General features: G+C 45.1%; 1 protein-coding gene across 6 annotated transcripts in view; it reads left to right on the top strand.

Annotated features, from left to right (window-relative positions):
- The window catches only part of Adgrf5 (adhesion G protein-coupled receptor F5), a 94,333-nt gene that overhangs the window by 68,746 nt on the left and 9,010 nt on the right, over positions 1-16,577 (top strand). For 3 of the 6 annotated variants that reach the window (XM_042266559.2, XM_042266558.2, XM_042266561.2), the window contains exons 11-17: positions 3,175-3,345; positions 5,469-5,588; positions 5,740-5,949; positions 7,337-7,555; positions 10,860-11,015; positions 12,813-13,021; positions 15,056-15,235. In XM_042266559.2, coding sequence (XP_042122493.2) covers positions 3,175-3,345; positions 5,469-5,588; positions 5,740-5,949; positions 7,337-7,555; positions 10,860-11,015; positions 12,813-13,021; positions 15,056-15,235 — 1,265 coding nt within the window. The remainder of the gene's footprint in view (positions 1-3,174; positions 3,346-5,468; positions 5,589-5,739; positions 5,950-7,336; positions 7,556-10,859; positions 11,016-12,812; positions 13,022-15,055; positions 15,236-16,577) is intronic. The other 3 variants (XM_076557828.1, XM_042266562.2, XM_076557829.1) reach the window with 1 other exon arrangement.

The following is a 16,577-nucleotide window of genomic DNA, read 5'->3' as shown; positions in this document are numbered from 1 at the left end:
GGACAGGAAGAGGAGGGGCATCCAGGTCCGAGGCTGCACGGTGTGTTGAAAGCCTGGATGTGGTTTGGGTTTTGAGAGGATGAAGAAGCAGGTTCAGAGGAGAGGGACAGATTAGAGCATACTGTGCGACAAACGCTGCTACCACCCAGGGGTCTGAATCGGGTTTGTTTTGTCTGCCAATTAAACAACTTAAAGGCACAAAAATATCTCGAGGGTGAAGGGTAGCAACGGGAGAAATCTCAGACGTGACAGACAGACTCAGAAGATGAAGAAGGCTTTCACAGGGGTGAGAAAACACGCTCAGTAGGACCCATCTAGAGAAAGCAAGACAAAGACCTCTGCAAAACAAAGGAGGGTCTCGGGAGCCTAAAACCCTCCTCGCTGGGATTTTGAGAGGTTTTTCTCCTTCAATTTAGGGCTGGTCAGTTGGAACAAAGACAGGGAGGCAGAGAGGCTCACAGCCCTGGAGCAAATCTGTCCTGCTAAAGCCCTGAACTTGTTGGGCTGGTCTGCTGGTGGAGTCGGGGATACTGCTGGGAGGAAAAAGCCCACTGGGTCTTTGTTTTGAGATGCCAGGCTCTTGTCCCAGAAAGAAGCAGGAAGGTCAGGAAAGAAGCTGGAAGCTTGCTATCTTCTTCGTCTGTTTGTCCTCTCCCCATCTGTCTGTCTAGCTCCCCATCCTTGAGAGCCACACACTGTGTTAAGAACATCTGACTTCACCACACACACAGCAAGAATTTCACAGTAAAAGTTCGACCACCAGAGCTTTAGAAAACTAACATTCCAGGGGCCTCATGGCGTCTACTTATACTGGAAGCTCGGGAGGCTGAGGCAGGGGCATCGCAAGTTGAAGGCCAGTCTGAACTATACAGCAAATTCAAGCTTGAGCTGTATAGTGAGACCCTACAGCAAACCCAAAGCTATAGAAGGAAAGTGAAAGTTATAGGTAGCCTCGTGAGTAAGTTGAAGCATGAAATAATTGAGAATTGAGTCCCACATGGAATCAGTTGCAGAGTTCAGTCAACAGTGGGGCCTGGGAGAGTGACCTTGCTTTGAGGGAGACAGCCTTGGTTCAGGAGTGTAAGCATGGAGCGCATTTTTACAAGTGAATGGAAGCACAATGTGAGGAAGCGCAGGTAATTAAAGTGGCCTTTAAGCTTTTAAATTTGTGTTTCTGCCAATATCAGTGAGAGGAAACACTGGATGTGCGAGTTTTGTCTGGGGGGAAAAATAAATAAATTGCACGTGTTGAGTTTGAGGTACCGGAGATGTCAAATCAACACTTGGGAATTTGCCTCAAAAGTTTCCAACCAGGACATTCCTCTTAGAGGAGTGTGGGAAGTCGTCCAACCTCGATTTATAACGGGAGCCAGAGCTGATGATGTTGCTGAGAGGGTGAAGAAAGGATGAGCAGCAGTGGGATGAGGTGGAGGGGATGAGGTGGAGGACAACATATGCATTTAAGGGGGATGCTCAGGGGCAGCGCTTAGAAAGGAGGCCCAGAAGGATGGGGGCAAAAAAGACAAAGGAAGGAGCCCAAGGCTCAAGCCGTCACAGCAGAAAGAAGGTGGCTGGGGAGGGTGTAGTGCGGATAGTATGAAGAAAAGCCCCGGATGGAGCAAAGAGGAGGTCCCTGTTGGCCTTAAGGAAAAACTTTTGGTAAAGTAGAGGGTCACAAAGGTCAATTTCATAGATGTAAAGAAAATGGGAGTGGGAAACCAGAGGTGACAAATGCAGAAGCATCATGAAAAGGAAGGGGTGGGGTGGGGTGGGGCTGGGGCTGGAGTTAGCTAGAGGGAATTTCACAGGAGCTGACTTGGCCTAAGATTTGACCCCCGTCTGAGGGCAAAATTTTAGCTCTCTACAGTCAGCCAGCCTTGTAGAATCCTTAATGCAGAGGTGGCTCTCTTCTGAGAACTCAGTTCAAGAAAGGGTGAACAGAGAGAGGATGTCTTTAGAGAGTTAGAAGTGATTTTTGTCCAAGTGAAAGAAAGTGGAAATCGGTGGAGTGGCTTGAACAGACACTGGGGGAAGAAAGCTGGTTGTAGGAGCTACTTTTCTCTTGGTGTGATAAAATAACCTGAGGGGAAAAAAACAGGTTAGAGAAGGCACTGTTCGCTTTTGGCTTCCAGTTCCAGAGCAGACACGGGTCCACCATGATGGGGAGGGCCTGGCAACCAGGAGTGCTCACGTTTCATCCACACACAGGAATCAGAACAGGAAGTGCGCCCAGGCTGTAAAACCGTAGAGCCCACCCACAGTGACGTACTTCCTTCAGCAAGTTCCCACATCCTAAACCTTCCCAAAGAGCAGTGCTAACTGGAGACTAAGTCTTCAAACACATGAGCCTATGGGGGACATAGCTCATTCAAACCACAACAATGCTCATATGTCAATCAAAATAATAAAGGCACCTGTCTTAGGGTGACTACTGCTGTGACGAAATGCCATGACCAAAAGCAACTTGGGGAGGAAAGGGTTTATTTCACTCACAGCTCCACGTAACAGTTCACTGTCAAAAGCAGTGAGGGCAGGAACTCACGCAGGGCAGGAACCTGGAGGCAGGAGCTGAAGCAGAGGCCATAGAGGGGTGCTGCTTACTGGCTTGTTCCTCATGGCTTACTCAGCCTGCTTTCTTATAGAAGCCAGGACTACCAGCCTAGTGATGGCCCCACCCACCATGGGCTGGCCCTCCCACATTGATCACACATTAAGAAAATGCCTTATAGCTGGCGCTTCTGGGGGCATTTTCTCAACTGAGGCTCCCTCCTCTCTGATGACCCTTGTGTCCGGCTGACATAAAACCAGCCAGCACAGCACTGCTGATCAGCTACAGTTGAAAGACACTGACCCATCAACACTTACTCTGTGTTGTTCACTTTGGGACGGTGTAAATGTTTGAAGAATGTCTCGGGACGGCAGTAGCAGGTGAAGGGGCAGGGAGGAAATGGAGACTGGAGTAGAAAAAGCAGACACGGGGTTATTCTAGAACCCTAGCAAGAAGTAGGGATGGCTTGGAGGGTAGACTGTTTCTGGGGATGGGAACAATGATTTTTGGACACATAAAGCTGCCAACAACTGAAAAAGTATGAAACTGAAGCTTCCACTAAAAACTGGCTACCAATTTAGAGTCAGACAACCGTGATATCAACAGATTTGTTTGTATCATTGCAGGGAACCCAGAAACAGACCTGGAATCTAGCTGTAGCACTTACACCCTCAAGGCAGATGGAACCCAGTGTCCCAGTGGGTCTTCTGGAACCACAGTCACCTACACGTGTGAGTTCGTCAGTCCCTACGGAGCCACAGGCAGTAAGAACATAGCTGTGACATTCATCTCTGTAGGTAAGAACTCTTGCCATAGAATGTTTTAATAGATTATGTTGCACTTGCCAGTCAACAGGGATCATTAGTGGGCAAAATAAAGCTGGGCTTTCCCTAGGAGTGGGATGGTGGTCGGATGTTCCTCTACACCATTTCAAGTCAGGTGGAACCCATTTTAAATTGGGAAGGGTTGGGTGGGAAAGAGCGGCAAGAAACTAATCAGGTTGTCCTGATAAAAGAAGCGGAAGGGCTGGGAAAGTAGTGTCATGACCAGGTTATTGAATTCATGTGACAGCAAACGCCCTCTCCTTCCACAATTCAATTTCTCTTCTTTAAATTCCAACAGCCTCGTTCACATCCCCACTACTCAGTTCCTCTCCCAGTCTACACATTCTAGAAATAACTCTGCAGAAAGTTGGGACAATGATCAATTGCCATTGTCCTGTGGTTCAATAAAAACCTTTGTTTCAATCTCTCAATTCTTAGTGAGGTTTCGTAAAGTATCATTTCTGATGTCATCCACACACGGGAATCAGAGAGACAACAGGAAGTGTGGCCAGGCTGTAAAACTTTAAAGCCTGCCCACAGTGATGTACTTCCTTCAGCAAGTTCCATGTCTTAAAGGTTTTGTAACCTTCCCAAAGACTATCACCAACCGGGAACTACGTGTCCAAACACATGAGCCTGTGGGGGACATTTCTTGTTCAAACCATAGCATTGGTCATATGCCAATCAAAATAATAAAGGCATCATTAATCAACCAGCATTATAGAGTCACCACAGCTACAAACATTTCTTCCCACCTAGCCTATGAAAATGAACCATTTACAGCCTTTTTGAGAAGTGTCCTGAAAAGCAGGATGGAAACAGTACCCATTTTGTCTCCTGCCTGCGTTCTGTTACTGGGACTTAGTGTTTATACATCGAGAACAGGTTCTGGGGGCTCCTGTCCACAGCACAGCTCTCTGAGTTAGAACATGAGTGCACAGGCTTGGCAGTTTTCACTACAGAAAACTGCAAAGTTCCAGAATACCCAGGAGAGCCTCTAAGGCAAGCACCTGGTTCCTCTCCTGATGCTCATCAAGACTTCGCTCTTACCTGTAAACCTGGGCCATATTGTAGAGGCCTGGTTAATCCTTGCTGAAATCACTGGTCTGGTCATCTGACCTCCTCTGAGGACAAGAGAACCAGACTTCTGGTCCACGAGGCTTTGCTTTCTGCTCAGACATGGCGAACCCTCAGAGAGCCATTTCCAGATCCCTCTAGTCAGGGAGGGCAGAGTGAGGGACACACTGTGTTATCTGCACACTTTGGTGCTGGACCTCAGCATGAGAACCCTGACTAAGACACTGTGGAAATCACTGGCTTCTCTGGGTTATCATTAAGAATATGATTCATATTGACTGGAGAAGCTGGCCTGTGGTGGTAGCCGTTCACCTCCATGGGTGACTGAGGCAAACGCCGTTTTGAGATGTCAGTCATGGAAAAGACATGCTCCCAGAGAAGGGGAATGATAGAAAAATATAAAAATAAACAGTGGGGTTTTCATATCGGCATCTGTATCCACAATGGTCTCGACATTGTCAACAAACAATGTCTTACTAATCTGAGAGAATTCCCAAAATAGTAGTAATCAATTACATTATATAACCCTGGTTCTAGTACTATATATAGTTAAAATGAAATAGCTATAAATAATTATTAAGGTGCCCATACATCTCAGTCTGCCTGAGATAGTCTAAGCATAATTATTTAACTAGGGAACTTTATGATCTGTCTACTGAAAAAGTAGATCAAGAATTCATTCTTTTGTTTATGAAGCACTAACTGTATACTAGACCATTAGTAAATGCTAAGGATGTACCAACAGGGGACAAAGGCTACTTTTTTTTTAATTGGGGACAGCTATAGAAAGAAGTGAAGCTCCATTACAGTGGTGTGGCACTGGTGGAACCCTGGTAATCATAGCTACCTTCCAAGATACAATGCAGTATTATGGGGGCAGTGTTTAAAAAGTTGATATGAATCATTGCAAGAACCCAGTCCTCTATTTTTCCCTTGAGGGGTCACCGAGGAGGTTGGAGGGGAGCCTGGGTTAAGCCAACATCCCTAAGTTTGCAACCTTTTACCCTGCTAATCATCAGGAGATAATTCCAGCTACAAAGGGGAAGTGCCCGAGGTCCTCAGGCATGTGATGGAAGTGAGTACAGTTCAGAGCACCACCGGGAACAGCCTAGAAACAAGTAAAGCCCAGGAGCAGCAAGGTACCAATCGCGTGTTGACATCAGTAGAGCCAGGACGGTCCGTGTTGATGTCTCTGTCTTAAGTTTCACTCCTGTGTCGATGTCACCAGAAAAACTAAACGTTGGATTTGTTGTCAGTTTTGTCTTGTCTCTTTTGTTTGCATCCCTTCAGCCAACCTAACAATAACCTCGGACCCAATTTCTGTTTCTGAGGGACAACGCTTTTCTATAACATGCACCAGCGATGTGGTTAACTATGATGAGGTATACTGGAACACTTCAGCTGGTATTAAAATCCATCCAAGGTTTTATACCATGGAGAAGTATCAGGATAGAGCGGAGTCGGTGCTGACGGTGCAGACCTCCACCAGGGAGTGGAATGGTAAGTGATGGGCCAGCCCCTGCCGCGGGCTGTGTAGACCCCTGGAAATGTGCACAGACAGCAGCTGCCTATGAAGACTCTGGCTCGGGACATGCCTCTGATGGCTATGTTAATTGCTCTTTGTGGGCAGTATGACAAGATAGCATCCAGCCCTCTTGTGGATGTAGAAAATGATGCTCAGAGGCAATAATCATCGCGGGGGTACAAGCCAAGTTGTGCAGCGTGAAGTTAGTGTCTGAGCCCGCAGCCTGCACCCCTGCCATCAAGACAATAGGAGTTGTTCCCAAGTCACTTTGCTAGGGCCTGAGAAATGGCTCGGTCAGTAACGCACTTGCCTTGCAAATATAAGGGCCTGAGTTCGATCCCCAGAAGCCTCGTAAAAAGCCCAGCACAGTAGTGACAGTTTACAACCTCAGCAGTGGGACGCAGGGGTGGGGGTCATGACAGGGTGGATCCCTGGAGGCTTGCTAACCAGCTAGTCTGGCCTATGTGGCAAACTTCTACTCCAATGAGAGGACCTGTCTCAAACAAAAAACAGAGGGGCCCAGGAGGCACAATACTGGAGGTTGTTCTCTGAACTTTACATGTATGTATATATACATACACATGCATATGTGCATACATGTGCACACACACACACACACACACACACACAAATAATAATAATACAACTTTACTAGATGCTTGGTGCTACCCTACCCAGATGTGCTATGAAAACTCTAGGAAGTGTTTATTTGTCTAGTTTTAAGTAGAGAAGTATTTGTATTTCCTGTTTATAGCTCTGTGCTGTTCATGTTGCCAGGAGATACAAGTCTTGGAAAGTGTAAGAAATTGGTAGACCTGTGTGGTGACAGCTGACATCCATGGATCCTTTAAGATACAATATTCACTGTGCTAAATACTTAAACATCCAGGGCAGCTGCTTAAGTGGTGGTTTGTCCTCTGGTGCCATGGTGTCCTGGAGCCCAAGGGACCACTCATTTAGACAGACAAGTGGGTGTGACACAGTCCTCCATCATGTCCCAGATCTTCAGAAACTCCCTCGTCTCTGCGCACCACCAAATCCCCATTCTTTCCTTGGTTGTGGGAGAAGCTCGGAGTAGGAAGTTTGGCACTCAGCTTCATGCTTAACCTTGCATAAGCCACTTGATTTGATTGGTTGGAGTGAATGCATACTTGCAAGAAGGAGAGTTATTGGTTAGTTCTCCAGACGTGTGAAGTACCTAGGAGAGAAGTCAATCAAGCTCTCCCAGCGCCCTTACCCAAGTTGGGGAAGGAAGGCTAAGACTCTTCTTATCGTCAGCGATGCTGAGTGAGGACCACATGACAGTGATGCCTTTTAAGACCAAGGACTTCACTCTGCCTCCCTTTTGCTCCCTCCCCACAGGAACCTACCACTGCATATTTCGATACAAGAATTCATACAGTGTCGCCACCAAAGATGTCACCGTCCACCCACTGCCTCTGGAATCAGATATCATGATGGATCCTTTGGAAGCCAGTGGTCTGTGCACCAGTTCCCATCAGTTCAAGTGCTGTGTGGAAAAGGAGGAAGGGGAAGAATACTCTGTGACTTTCCACGTCGATTCCTTATCCTTTCCTGCTGGTAAGAGGCAGGCCACCCCATTGTTAGGTCCCATTAGCTCACAGAAATGAGGTTTTATTCTTAAAATAGATATTGAAAAGTTCCCGGAGATGGAGCCTCACTTGCTGTCCAGGAATGCAATCCCCGGTTACTCAGGAAACTGATACAGATGGATTCATGTGCTAGGCCTGCCTGAGCAACATAGGGAATTCAAAGCCAACCTAGGAACTTAGCGAGAGACCCTGTCTCAAAATAAAAGAATGGAAAGAGGCTGAGGATGTAGTTCTGCTTCAGGGCACATCCCAGCATACAGGAGGCCTATGGCATCAGTTCCCTCAGTACTGGATAGAGACTTCATCAGGGATGAAATGTCACAGAGACTTCTTTGTTATCATGCTTTGGCACATGGCTGATGACTCACTAGTTTGAAGCAGAAACTTTGGGTGGAGCCCATACGTTCTTCTCCATCTCCACTCTCTCACTGTGGCCGACTAGACATTCTGATAAGCCCTCCTTCTGTGTCCTAAGATAACTTGATAGAAAATGACCCAGTAATCCTTCTAAATGTGTAACCGGGCCAGCAAGACAGTAAGAGAGAAACAGCCAAGGACCAGAGACAGAAAGAAAGTAAAGTAAGACTCACACTCAAATGAAGGCATTTGCCATTATCAGAATCCCAGAGCCTTGAGCTTCAGGCTCTGGAAGACCTTGCTCTTTAAACTTTTTTAGGCTGGGTGGTGGTGGTGCAGGAGACTAGCCTGGTCTACAGAGTGAGTTCCAGGAGAGCCAAAGCGCCACAGGGAAACCCTGTTTTGAAAAACAAACAAAAACAACAACAGAAAACCAAACCAACTCGTTTTAAAGATTTATATTATTTTATGTGTATAAATATTTTCACCTGCTTATATGTGTGTATCAGATATATACAGAGCCTGTGGAAGTTAGAAGAGGATGTTGAGTCCCCTGGAACTGGAGTTATCGATGGTTATGAGCCACCACGTGGGTCTGGGAACCAAATCCAGCCTGTCTGAAAGAGCAGCCAATGCTCTCAACCACTGAGCCATCTCTCCAGCCCCTGTCTCAGTCCTTTAAATGGTACCCAAGCCTGGTGGGAGCCTACCACATCCCATGCCTGGCACAATGGCAGGATCTTCAAAGGGTATCATGCTCAGTAGAAGACTAGGGCAGAAAAACAAAAATCCATCAGTCATGGTTAAAAGTCTGGCTTCCTCTCTGGGTGGATGCAAGCTCCCCTAAGCGTTGAAACTTCCCTGCTTTCAGCCCACTTTGGATGCTGTTCGTATACTATGTGGTATTTAAGAATGCTATGTTGAGGAGAAATTAGCTTCCGGTTCCTCACTGGCAATCATCTTGCAAAAGTAAATAAAACAAAGTTCAAATCCTCTCTTGTCAAAGGTCTCACAACTCCGAATCTCAAATGCACATGGCTTGTTAATTCTTGAGAACGATAGACAAAGAAAAAGGCAAAAAAAACTTAGGCATGGAGATGGAGAGACGGCTTAGTGGCTGAATGTGGGGTCTCTCTGCATCCACCACCACCAGCAGAGCAATGACCCATTGGCGTCAAGAGGCAGTTTGGTTCAACACAACTCAGTAGCTGGTGTTGGTTCAGACTTCAGGAGTCTGACCCTGAGTAGTTTATTTTAGGCATATTTAAACAGCACAATTTGGTGAAAACATCGCTGGTGATAATTAATCCCATGTGCACAATGAGCATACATAAATCTCCTTGAGGACCAAAGTAAGCTAAATAAAGGGCAGACATGACTACATCTTTGTCAAGTACATGTGACACCTTCCATAACAATAGGTTCTATAGATTGAGAAAAGCTTCTCAATCTCGTGATAAGGGCTTAGGAAAGGATCCAGTGTGGTCTCAGTCACACAGATAGTGCAAAGGTCACCAGGCCATTAACCTCTTCTCCCAACCTTCAGGGCGGATGACAGGTTACGCATTCCCCAGTGCTTACCTGTGAGCACAAGGACCCCCAGGCCTCCTACAATTGAAGGCACTTACTGCTCTTGCAGAGGACCTGAGTTTGGCTTTCAGCATCCCCACTGGGCTGCTTACAACCATCTGTAACTCCAGTCCCAGGGCATTCGGCACCCTCTTCTGGCATCTGTGAGATCTTAGCACCTGTGAGATCCTGCATGTACATGATGCACATACAGACAAGCGGACACATATAAATCATAAGTAAATTAATAATAATAATAGCAAATAATAATTTAGGTGTTTATTTTAATGTCTAAAAAGGCCTATGCTATATAAAATGCCATGCATATAACACTAAATATCCTAAATGTGTAGCATAGATTGAAAAGGCAGTGGAAATTCAGAAAAGTAAGACTCCAGTTAGATAGAGAAGGCCATGTTACAGTATTTGGATGGCAAAGAATCAACCCAGGTAGTGAAGAGTGCCAATATCTCCACATTCTAAGGCCAGTATGCATAAACTGGGTGCTTTTCATGTGCCAGATACTGAGACAAGCACTGGGAGACATGAAGATAAAAGAGACTGGGTGGGAATTCCTCTCCTGGAGCTTCTGGGTTAGTAGAACAGAATGACCTACAGGCAAGGGAGAGGGCTGAGTTGTTAAGAAAATATACTGTGCTTGCAGAGTTTGAGTTCAGTTCACAGCACCCACCTTAGGTGGCTCACAACCACCAGCAACTACAGCTCCATGCTGTCTGGTGCCTTCTTCTGGGCTCTGAAGGTAACTACTCTAATAAGCATACACACACACCTATGAGTACACATCATTTTTTTTTTTTTTTTTTTTTTTTTTTTTTTGGTTTTTCGAGACAGGGTTTCTCTGTGTAGCTTTGCACCTTTCCTGGAACTCACTTGGTAGCACAGGCTGGCCTTGAACTCACAGAGATCCACCTGCCTCTGCCTCCCGAGTGCTGGGATTAAAGGCGTGCGCCACCACTGCCCAGCTATGGTACACATCATTTTTAAAAACTTAAATAAATCTCCAAAATATAGAATAGTCTATAAAGTGGTGGTTATAAATCACTGTGAAGCAGGGTGCAATCAATATGCTGAGCAGGATGTGGGCTCAGACTGGAAATTATGAATGGCCTAGGTGACATTTGGGTTAGCATATATTCATATGAATTCAGCTATTCTGAGAGCCAGAGGTTATTTTCACATAAATATGTGAAACCACACTAAAAATAAATGTCACAAATTTCCAAGGAGAATCTGGGGCAGGTTTGTTCATCTTAGAACATCTTGACAACCTTTGTGTCTTGACTATTCATGTTGTGAATTCACGTTCTGGATAACACTGTCTTTAGAGAAAGAAGTCAATGGCAAGCAAGCATGCTACAAATACAGTCTCCCGGCAAACGCACCACGCTGGTGTCCCCAACACATCGATGTGTTTTGCCACTTTACCAATGCAGCTAACAGTTCGGTCCGGAGCCCACCGATGAAGCTTACCCTTCTTCCAGGTGAGTGCACTGAAATTCCTTTAAAATCATATAATCCTGAGCAGAGACTCCTCATTCATTGCCTCCTTCGTTTGGCTACTCCATAAATATATATTAAGTACATTCACTGGGGCAGGCCTCGGGTGAACCATAGGAAAAACTAAAAGAAACAGAATGTTCTCTGGCCTCTAGCCTAGAGGTGAGATAGAGAGATGATTGAAGACACTGTCACAGCTGCTGTGGCAGCTGTAAAGACAGAACTATTGTGGGTGGCCAGAAAGGCTGCTTGGTTTTGGTTTAACTCTGCTGCTGATAGTGGAGAGAGGTCTTAGCAGATGAAGTCGTTCCAGGGCTGAGCCCAGAAGACTGAGTGATTTGTGAGGCAGACTGGGCAGTATCTGTGTCCGGCTGAGATTCCCTAGAGAGAATGTCAAGGGAATGTGTCCTCACTAGCACTCCATTCCTGAGAGAGAGCCATTTGAAAAGAATCGGTGGGAAGAAGAGGTGCCTGCCTTTTCCATCCTCTGTCACCACTGGGCCAGTGTGACCTGGCCTATTCTCAAGGTGGCTGTGTGACTATTTCTATGTGAGTCCATGTAGAAGAAATCACCCCAGTCACCAGAGAGGCAAAGTGATAAAGATGATTTCCTGAAAATGGGATCCCTGATAGTCAAAGGTTCCCTAATTCTTCTACCTAGTTTGTTTGGCTTACTGAACATTCTGTGGACATTCTGGCTCATATTGGTAACTGGGACCTGTCAATCAAAGTGGGAAGGCATTATGACCTTAAGACCCTTGGCGAACAGGGTAATCTCTTATTTGGATGAGCATACATTAAGTTCTTGTTGTTTTCCATGGTTTAGATTTCCTCTACATCCAAAATGAGAGTCCAGGGATTAGAGGTGGGCATGAAGCAGAGACAAAAGCAATTGCAGATTACAGGAATTTGCTGTGGGTTGAAAGCAAGAAGGGGCTTTGGAAAACCAGGAACAGAATGAAAGTGTTTAGTTCCCACCAGGCCACTAAGAGCAAAGGCAGTATGAACGCTAGCACCAAAGACTGCAGCCTGATCCTGATTCCTTCTTCCTTCTCTTCCTATAAGTTGTCTCTTTTGAAAATTCGTATATGTGTTTTTAATACTCATGACAGGGGCAGGACAGGCAGATCAACAGTAGAGCAATCTCCTGCCATCCACAGTAGCTCTGACTGCGTCTTGATCACAGCAGCTGAGATGGCATTTCCCCTCACACTCACAAGGTCAATCATCAGCCAGACAGAACTAAAGTGAGATGACTTTACACATGGACAGGCTTCTGAGTGGGGAATTGCCCACTTGTGGCTCCATGCTGGTTCTTAGAAATATTCGGAATTCAGAGTGATTTGGATCTCAAGTTTTCAAATTAAAGGTGTTCAACTTCTTTTTTTAAATGTCACTGTAAGTTATCGTTGTAGATGGCACTGTATAACACAAGGACCGTTTCATAGAAGTGTGCAGTATATACTGAATTTATCCCCTCTTTCCTTCTCCCCCTCCCCCAATAGTCTTCTTGGTTCCCCTAGATTATTTCATCTCTACATTCATCATATACATATACATATATACATATGTATTATATATACATGATTTTATGAATCTATATAAAATCTAGGAACCACAAATGAGAGACAATATACAATATTTGTCTGAGAATGGCTTAATGTGCTTAATATGATCATCTCCAGTGGCATCCAGTTACCCCCAAACGGCATAACTTCATTCTTCTTTATGGCTGAAAGACATTGCTGATGGCCCCTTTCGTTTCCGTGTTTCTGGCACAGGGGAGAACATCACATGCCGGGATCCTGTGATAGGGATCGGGGAGCCTGGGAAAATCATCCAGAAGCTGTGCCAGTTCTCCAGTGTTTCCAGAAGCCCTGGCCAGATCATCGGTGGGACCATCACGTACAGATGTGTGGGCTCCCAGTGGAAGGAGGAGAAAAGAGGCTGCATCTCGGCCCCCATCAACGGTTTGCTCCGGCTGGCCAAGGTGAACCTGGAACCCTTGACTCCAAGCTCTTGGGGAAGAGCATCTCTGCGGCTCAGCAGTTCTCAGCACTTAGGAAAGCCATGAGAGTGTTACACTTTCTCAGTGATCTCTTTCAAATAGCTCTGGTCGCAAGTCGCTATTAACATTTTCATAAAGGGATAATATAAAAATAAGATTCAATAATGAATAGTTTAATTAGGAAAATGCTGAAAGTGAACTGCTAGATGACATTGGTGGCCATGTCTCAGTATGAAGTGTTTTAAATAAAACAAATATCTGTGTGTTCACAGAAGGGACACTCATCAAAGTCTTCCTAGAGAAGACAGATTTTTTTTTTCCCAACTCATTCTTTTTAAAGAGTTAAGAATGTAGAGAGTTAGAAAACAGATATGTACAGTAGATGATACAATCTGTCATCTGACTAGAGATACTCTGAGACTAAAAGAGGACAACTCTTTTATTTTTATAATAGTATTTTTATGATTAAAATATAATCACACAATTCTATCCCATTCCCTTTCCTTCCTCCAATTCTCTCCATGCCTCGCGTTCCCTTTTTCTTTAACTTACGTATTTATGCACACACACACATACACATAACCTTCTCAGTCCACTCACTGTTGCTTATATGTATATGATTTCAGGGTTGACCACTTGATATTGGATAACCAATTAGGAAATGCATCCCTTGGGGAGACTCTTTCGTCTGCTCCCAGCATCTCTTAGTTGCCTGTAGTTTTTCATCTAGGCTCGGGACCCGTGAAATTTCCCCCTTACACATTAGTGTGTCTGTTATTATTGTCCTTGTGTAGACCTTGCGGGGGCAGGCGTGTTATGGAGGTATCACAGGCGAAGCTTCCTTTGTCGTTCCTAGGAGACACCCTCCCACAGCATTTTCCAAGTCCCCTGGCTCTTCCAGTCTTTCTATCTCCTCTTCCTCAGTGTTTCTAGGCCTTACACAAAGGAGTGGTGTTGTAGACGTATCTACTGGGCTGGATGCCCCATGCTGAGTTATTTTCTACATTTTGACCAGTTATGGGTTTGTATAATCGTTTATGCCTGTTGCAAAGAGAAGTTTTGTTTGTGTGGGTTAGAAGTGACACTTATCTGTGGGTCCATGGGTAAGAATTTAAAAAGCAGTTAGGAGTTATGTGGTTTAGTGAAATAGTAGTGTGCACTTCTCCTCAAGGTCTGTGACCTCACTAGCCCAGTTGACTAGGTTTCTCGTATTAGGCATAATTTCCCTCCTGTTAAATGAGCTCTAATTCCTATTATACGGTGGTTGGTTACTGTCAAGATATGAGTGCCACTGTTGCAGCACTAGTGATGTCTTGCCACATTGGTCCCTTTTGAGGTTCATAGGCTTCACAGTTCACTTCACTCCCTTGGCACTTTGCATAGGACCTTTCAGGACTATGAAAGTAAAAGAGGACACACCTAATAATTATATTGAGATAACAGATATAGAACAATAAAACAGGGGGGACAATCACAGTCACAATCAGAAGTATCAGCAGTACACAGGGGAAAAAGAATGGTAGGTGTGCTTCCCTATGGACAAGTGACGAGTTTGGTTTACTTTAACCCTGTAGCAATCACATATATCATTCCTTTGTTTCTAGTTAGATTTCAGGTTGGCCTGTATTTGACTCTTTGCTTTCTATATCCATGAGGTCTTAAGTTTTTTTTCTTTTTTTTTTTTTTTTTTTTTTTTTGGTTTTTCGAGACAGGGTTTCTCTGCGTAGTTTTGCGCCTTTCCTGGAGCTCACTTGGTAGCCCAGGCTGGCCTCGAACTCACAGCGATCCCTCTGGCTCTGCCTCCCGAGTGCTGGGATTAAAGGCGTGCGCCACCACCGCCCGGCTTAAGTTTTTTTCATCCTGAGGGGCATGCACAGACAGTTTAAGGGGCAAAGGCTTCAACTTACAATATAGACTATTGATTATGGACACTGAGAAAAAAAAAAAAGGAGACCACAGCTTCCAGATAACCAGGATGAAAACATCTTCATTTGTTCTGCCTTTTTTTTAAACTAGGCATTGATCAAGAGCCCCTCACAGGACCAGAAGCTCCCTATATACCTGAGGGACCTTTCTGCTAGTTCTGTGAAGGAGGAACAGGATATCCGCTCATCTCCAGGGAGCCTGGGAGCCGTCATTAGCATCCTTGATTTGCTCGCAACAGTTCCAACCCAAGTGACTTCAGAAATGATGAGGGTAAGTGCCCTTAAACCTTGTGAGAGTTTGGGGTCTTATTTTCTTACACCCCTGGACTTGTGCTCAAGAAGCATTCCTTCTTCCCGTGAAGATTCTTCTTTTCTAGAGCACTGATTTGGATATGAGAATAGCAAAGCATGCTCTGCAGGCTACGACTTCTACATTAGAAGGGTCTCAGTTTCTTTAAAGAATCTCTGTTTTTGTTTCTTTGTTTAAATAGAATGAGTCCCTAATAGTTTTCTACGAAAACTAGGAATTAAGAGAGTTACAAAGTATCTACAAGGTGGGTGTGATGGTGCCAACTTGGCATCTAGGAGGCAGGGCTTTTGACACACCTGTGAAAGATCAGCTGGGCTAACTAAGGTCAATGTAGCTGAAAGTTTTTCTGTGTCCTGCCTGGCCTGCGGTCAGGACAAAAAAATCTAACTACAGGCTAGCTTCAGAGAAGGTCTGTGAGAGACTGTCTTCATTAAATTAATTAATATAGGAAGACCCATCTTAATTGTGGGGAGCACCATTCCCTAGGCTAGGGATCCTGGGTTATATAGGAGTAGAGGATGTGAGCTGAGCACGTGCGTGCTCGCATTAATCCGTAGCTCTCAGCTCTTGACTGTGGATATAATGTGTCCAGTTCTCTTAAGCTCCTGCTGATGTCACTTCTCTGCCATGATGGGCTGTAATCTGAAATTGTAGGCCCCTAAGTTGTTTTTGTTGGGGCATTTTGTCACAGCAACGCTTTTTACAGCAACAGAAAGAAAATCAAGACAAGATTCTCACAGGTCTTGCATTGAATGCGAACTGTGAGGTACTTGCTGTTTTGCGAAAAAGGAAAAGTCCTAAGAGTTCAAATGGAGAGGCTTTAATGAAGGGAGACAGAATAAAATATGTGAGGGGTGGCAGGGCACTCAGAGACCAGCGCCTTTATAAGCTATTACCACACTATAGACAAAAGATTGGAAATCACACAACTGGAGTCCCGTGAGAGCTGAAGTTTTGGAGGAGAGCACTCTCCTCACAAGCTATAGATTTTGAAGTCCAGTGTGGTTTTTTACCAGAGTCAAGCTTGGGAGGAAGGGAAGAGGGCAAGGGGACACTATGGGTAGTTATGTCAACTTCTCTTGCTCTCATCTTCCTGTCGCCTGCCCCCTGGTGGCCAAGCCCAACAAGAGGCCAACAAGCATGGAGCACAGTAGCAATGCTTTATGTTTATGGGTAGGGACAGCACAACCAGGAACCATGGGTTGGGTGGCTTAGGCAGAAGTGTCACTGTTCTAGATGTGAATCATGCTCAATGCAAAGGTGCTGGAAGAGCCTTTCTTTCCTTCTTCAGCTTCTGGGGAAA

This window comes from Peromyscus maniculatus, chromosome 21 (genome assembly GCF_049852395.1).
Source record: "Peromyscus maniculatus bairdii isolate BWxNUB_F1_BW_parent chromosome 21, HU_Pman_BW_mat_3.1, whole genome shotgun sequence".
In the NCBI taxonomy this organism is placed as follows: Eukaryota; Metazoa; Chordata; class Mammalia; order Rodentia; family Cricetidae; genus Peromyscus; species Peromyscus maniculatus.
This window is presented reverse-complemented; position numbering and strand designations above follow the sequence as displayed.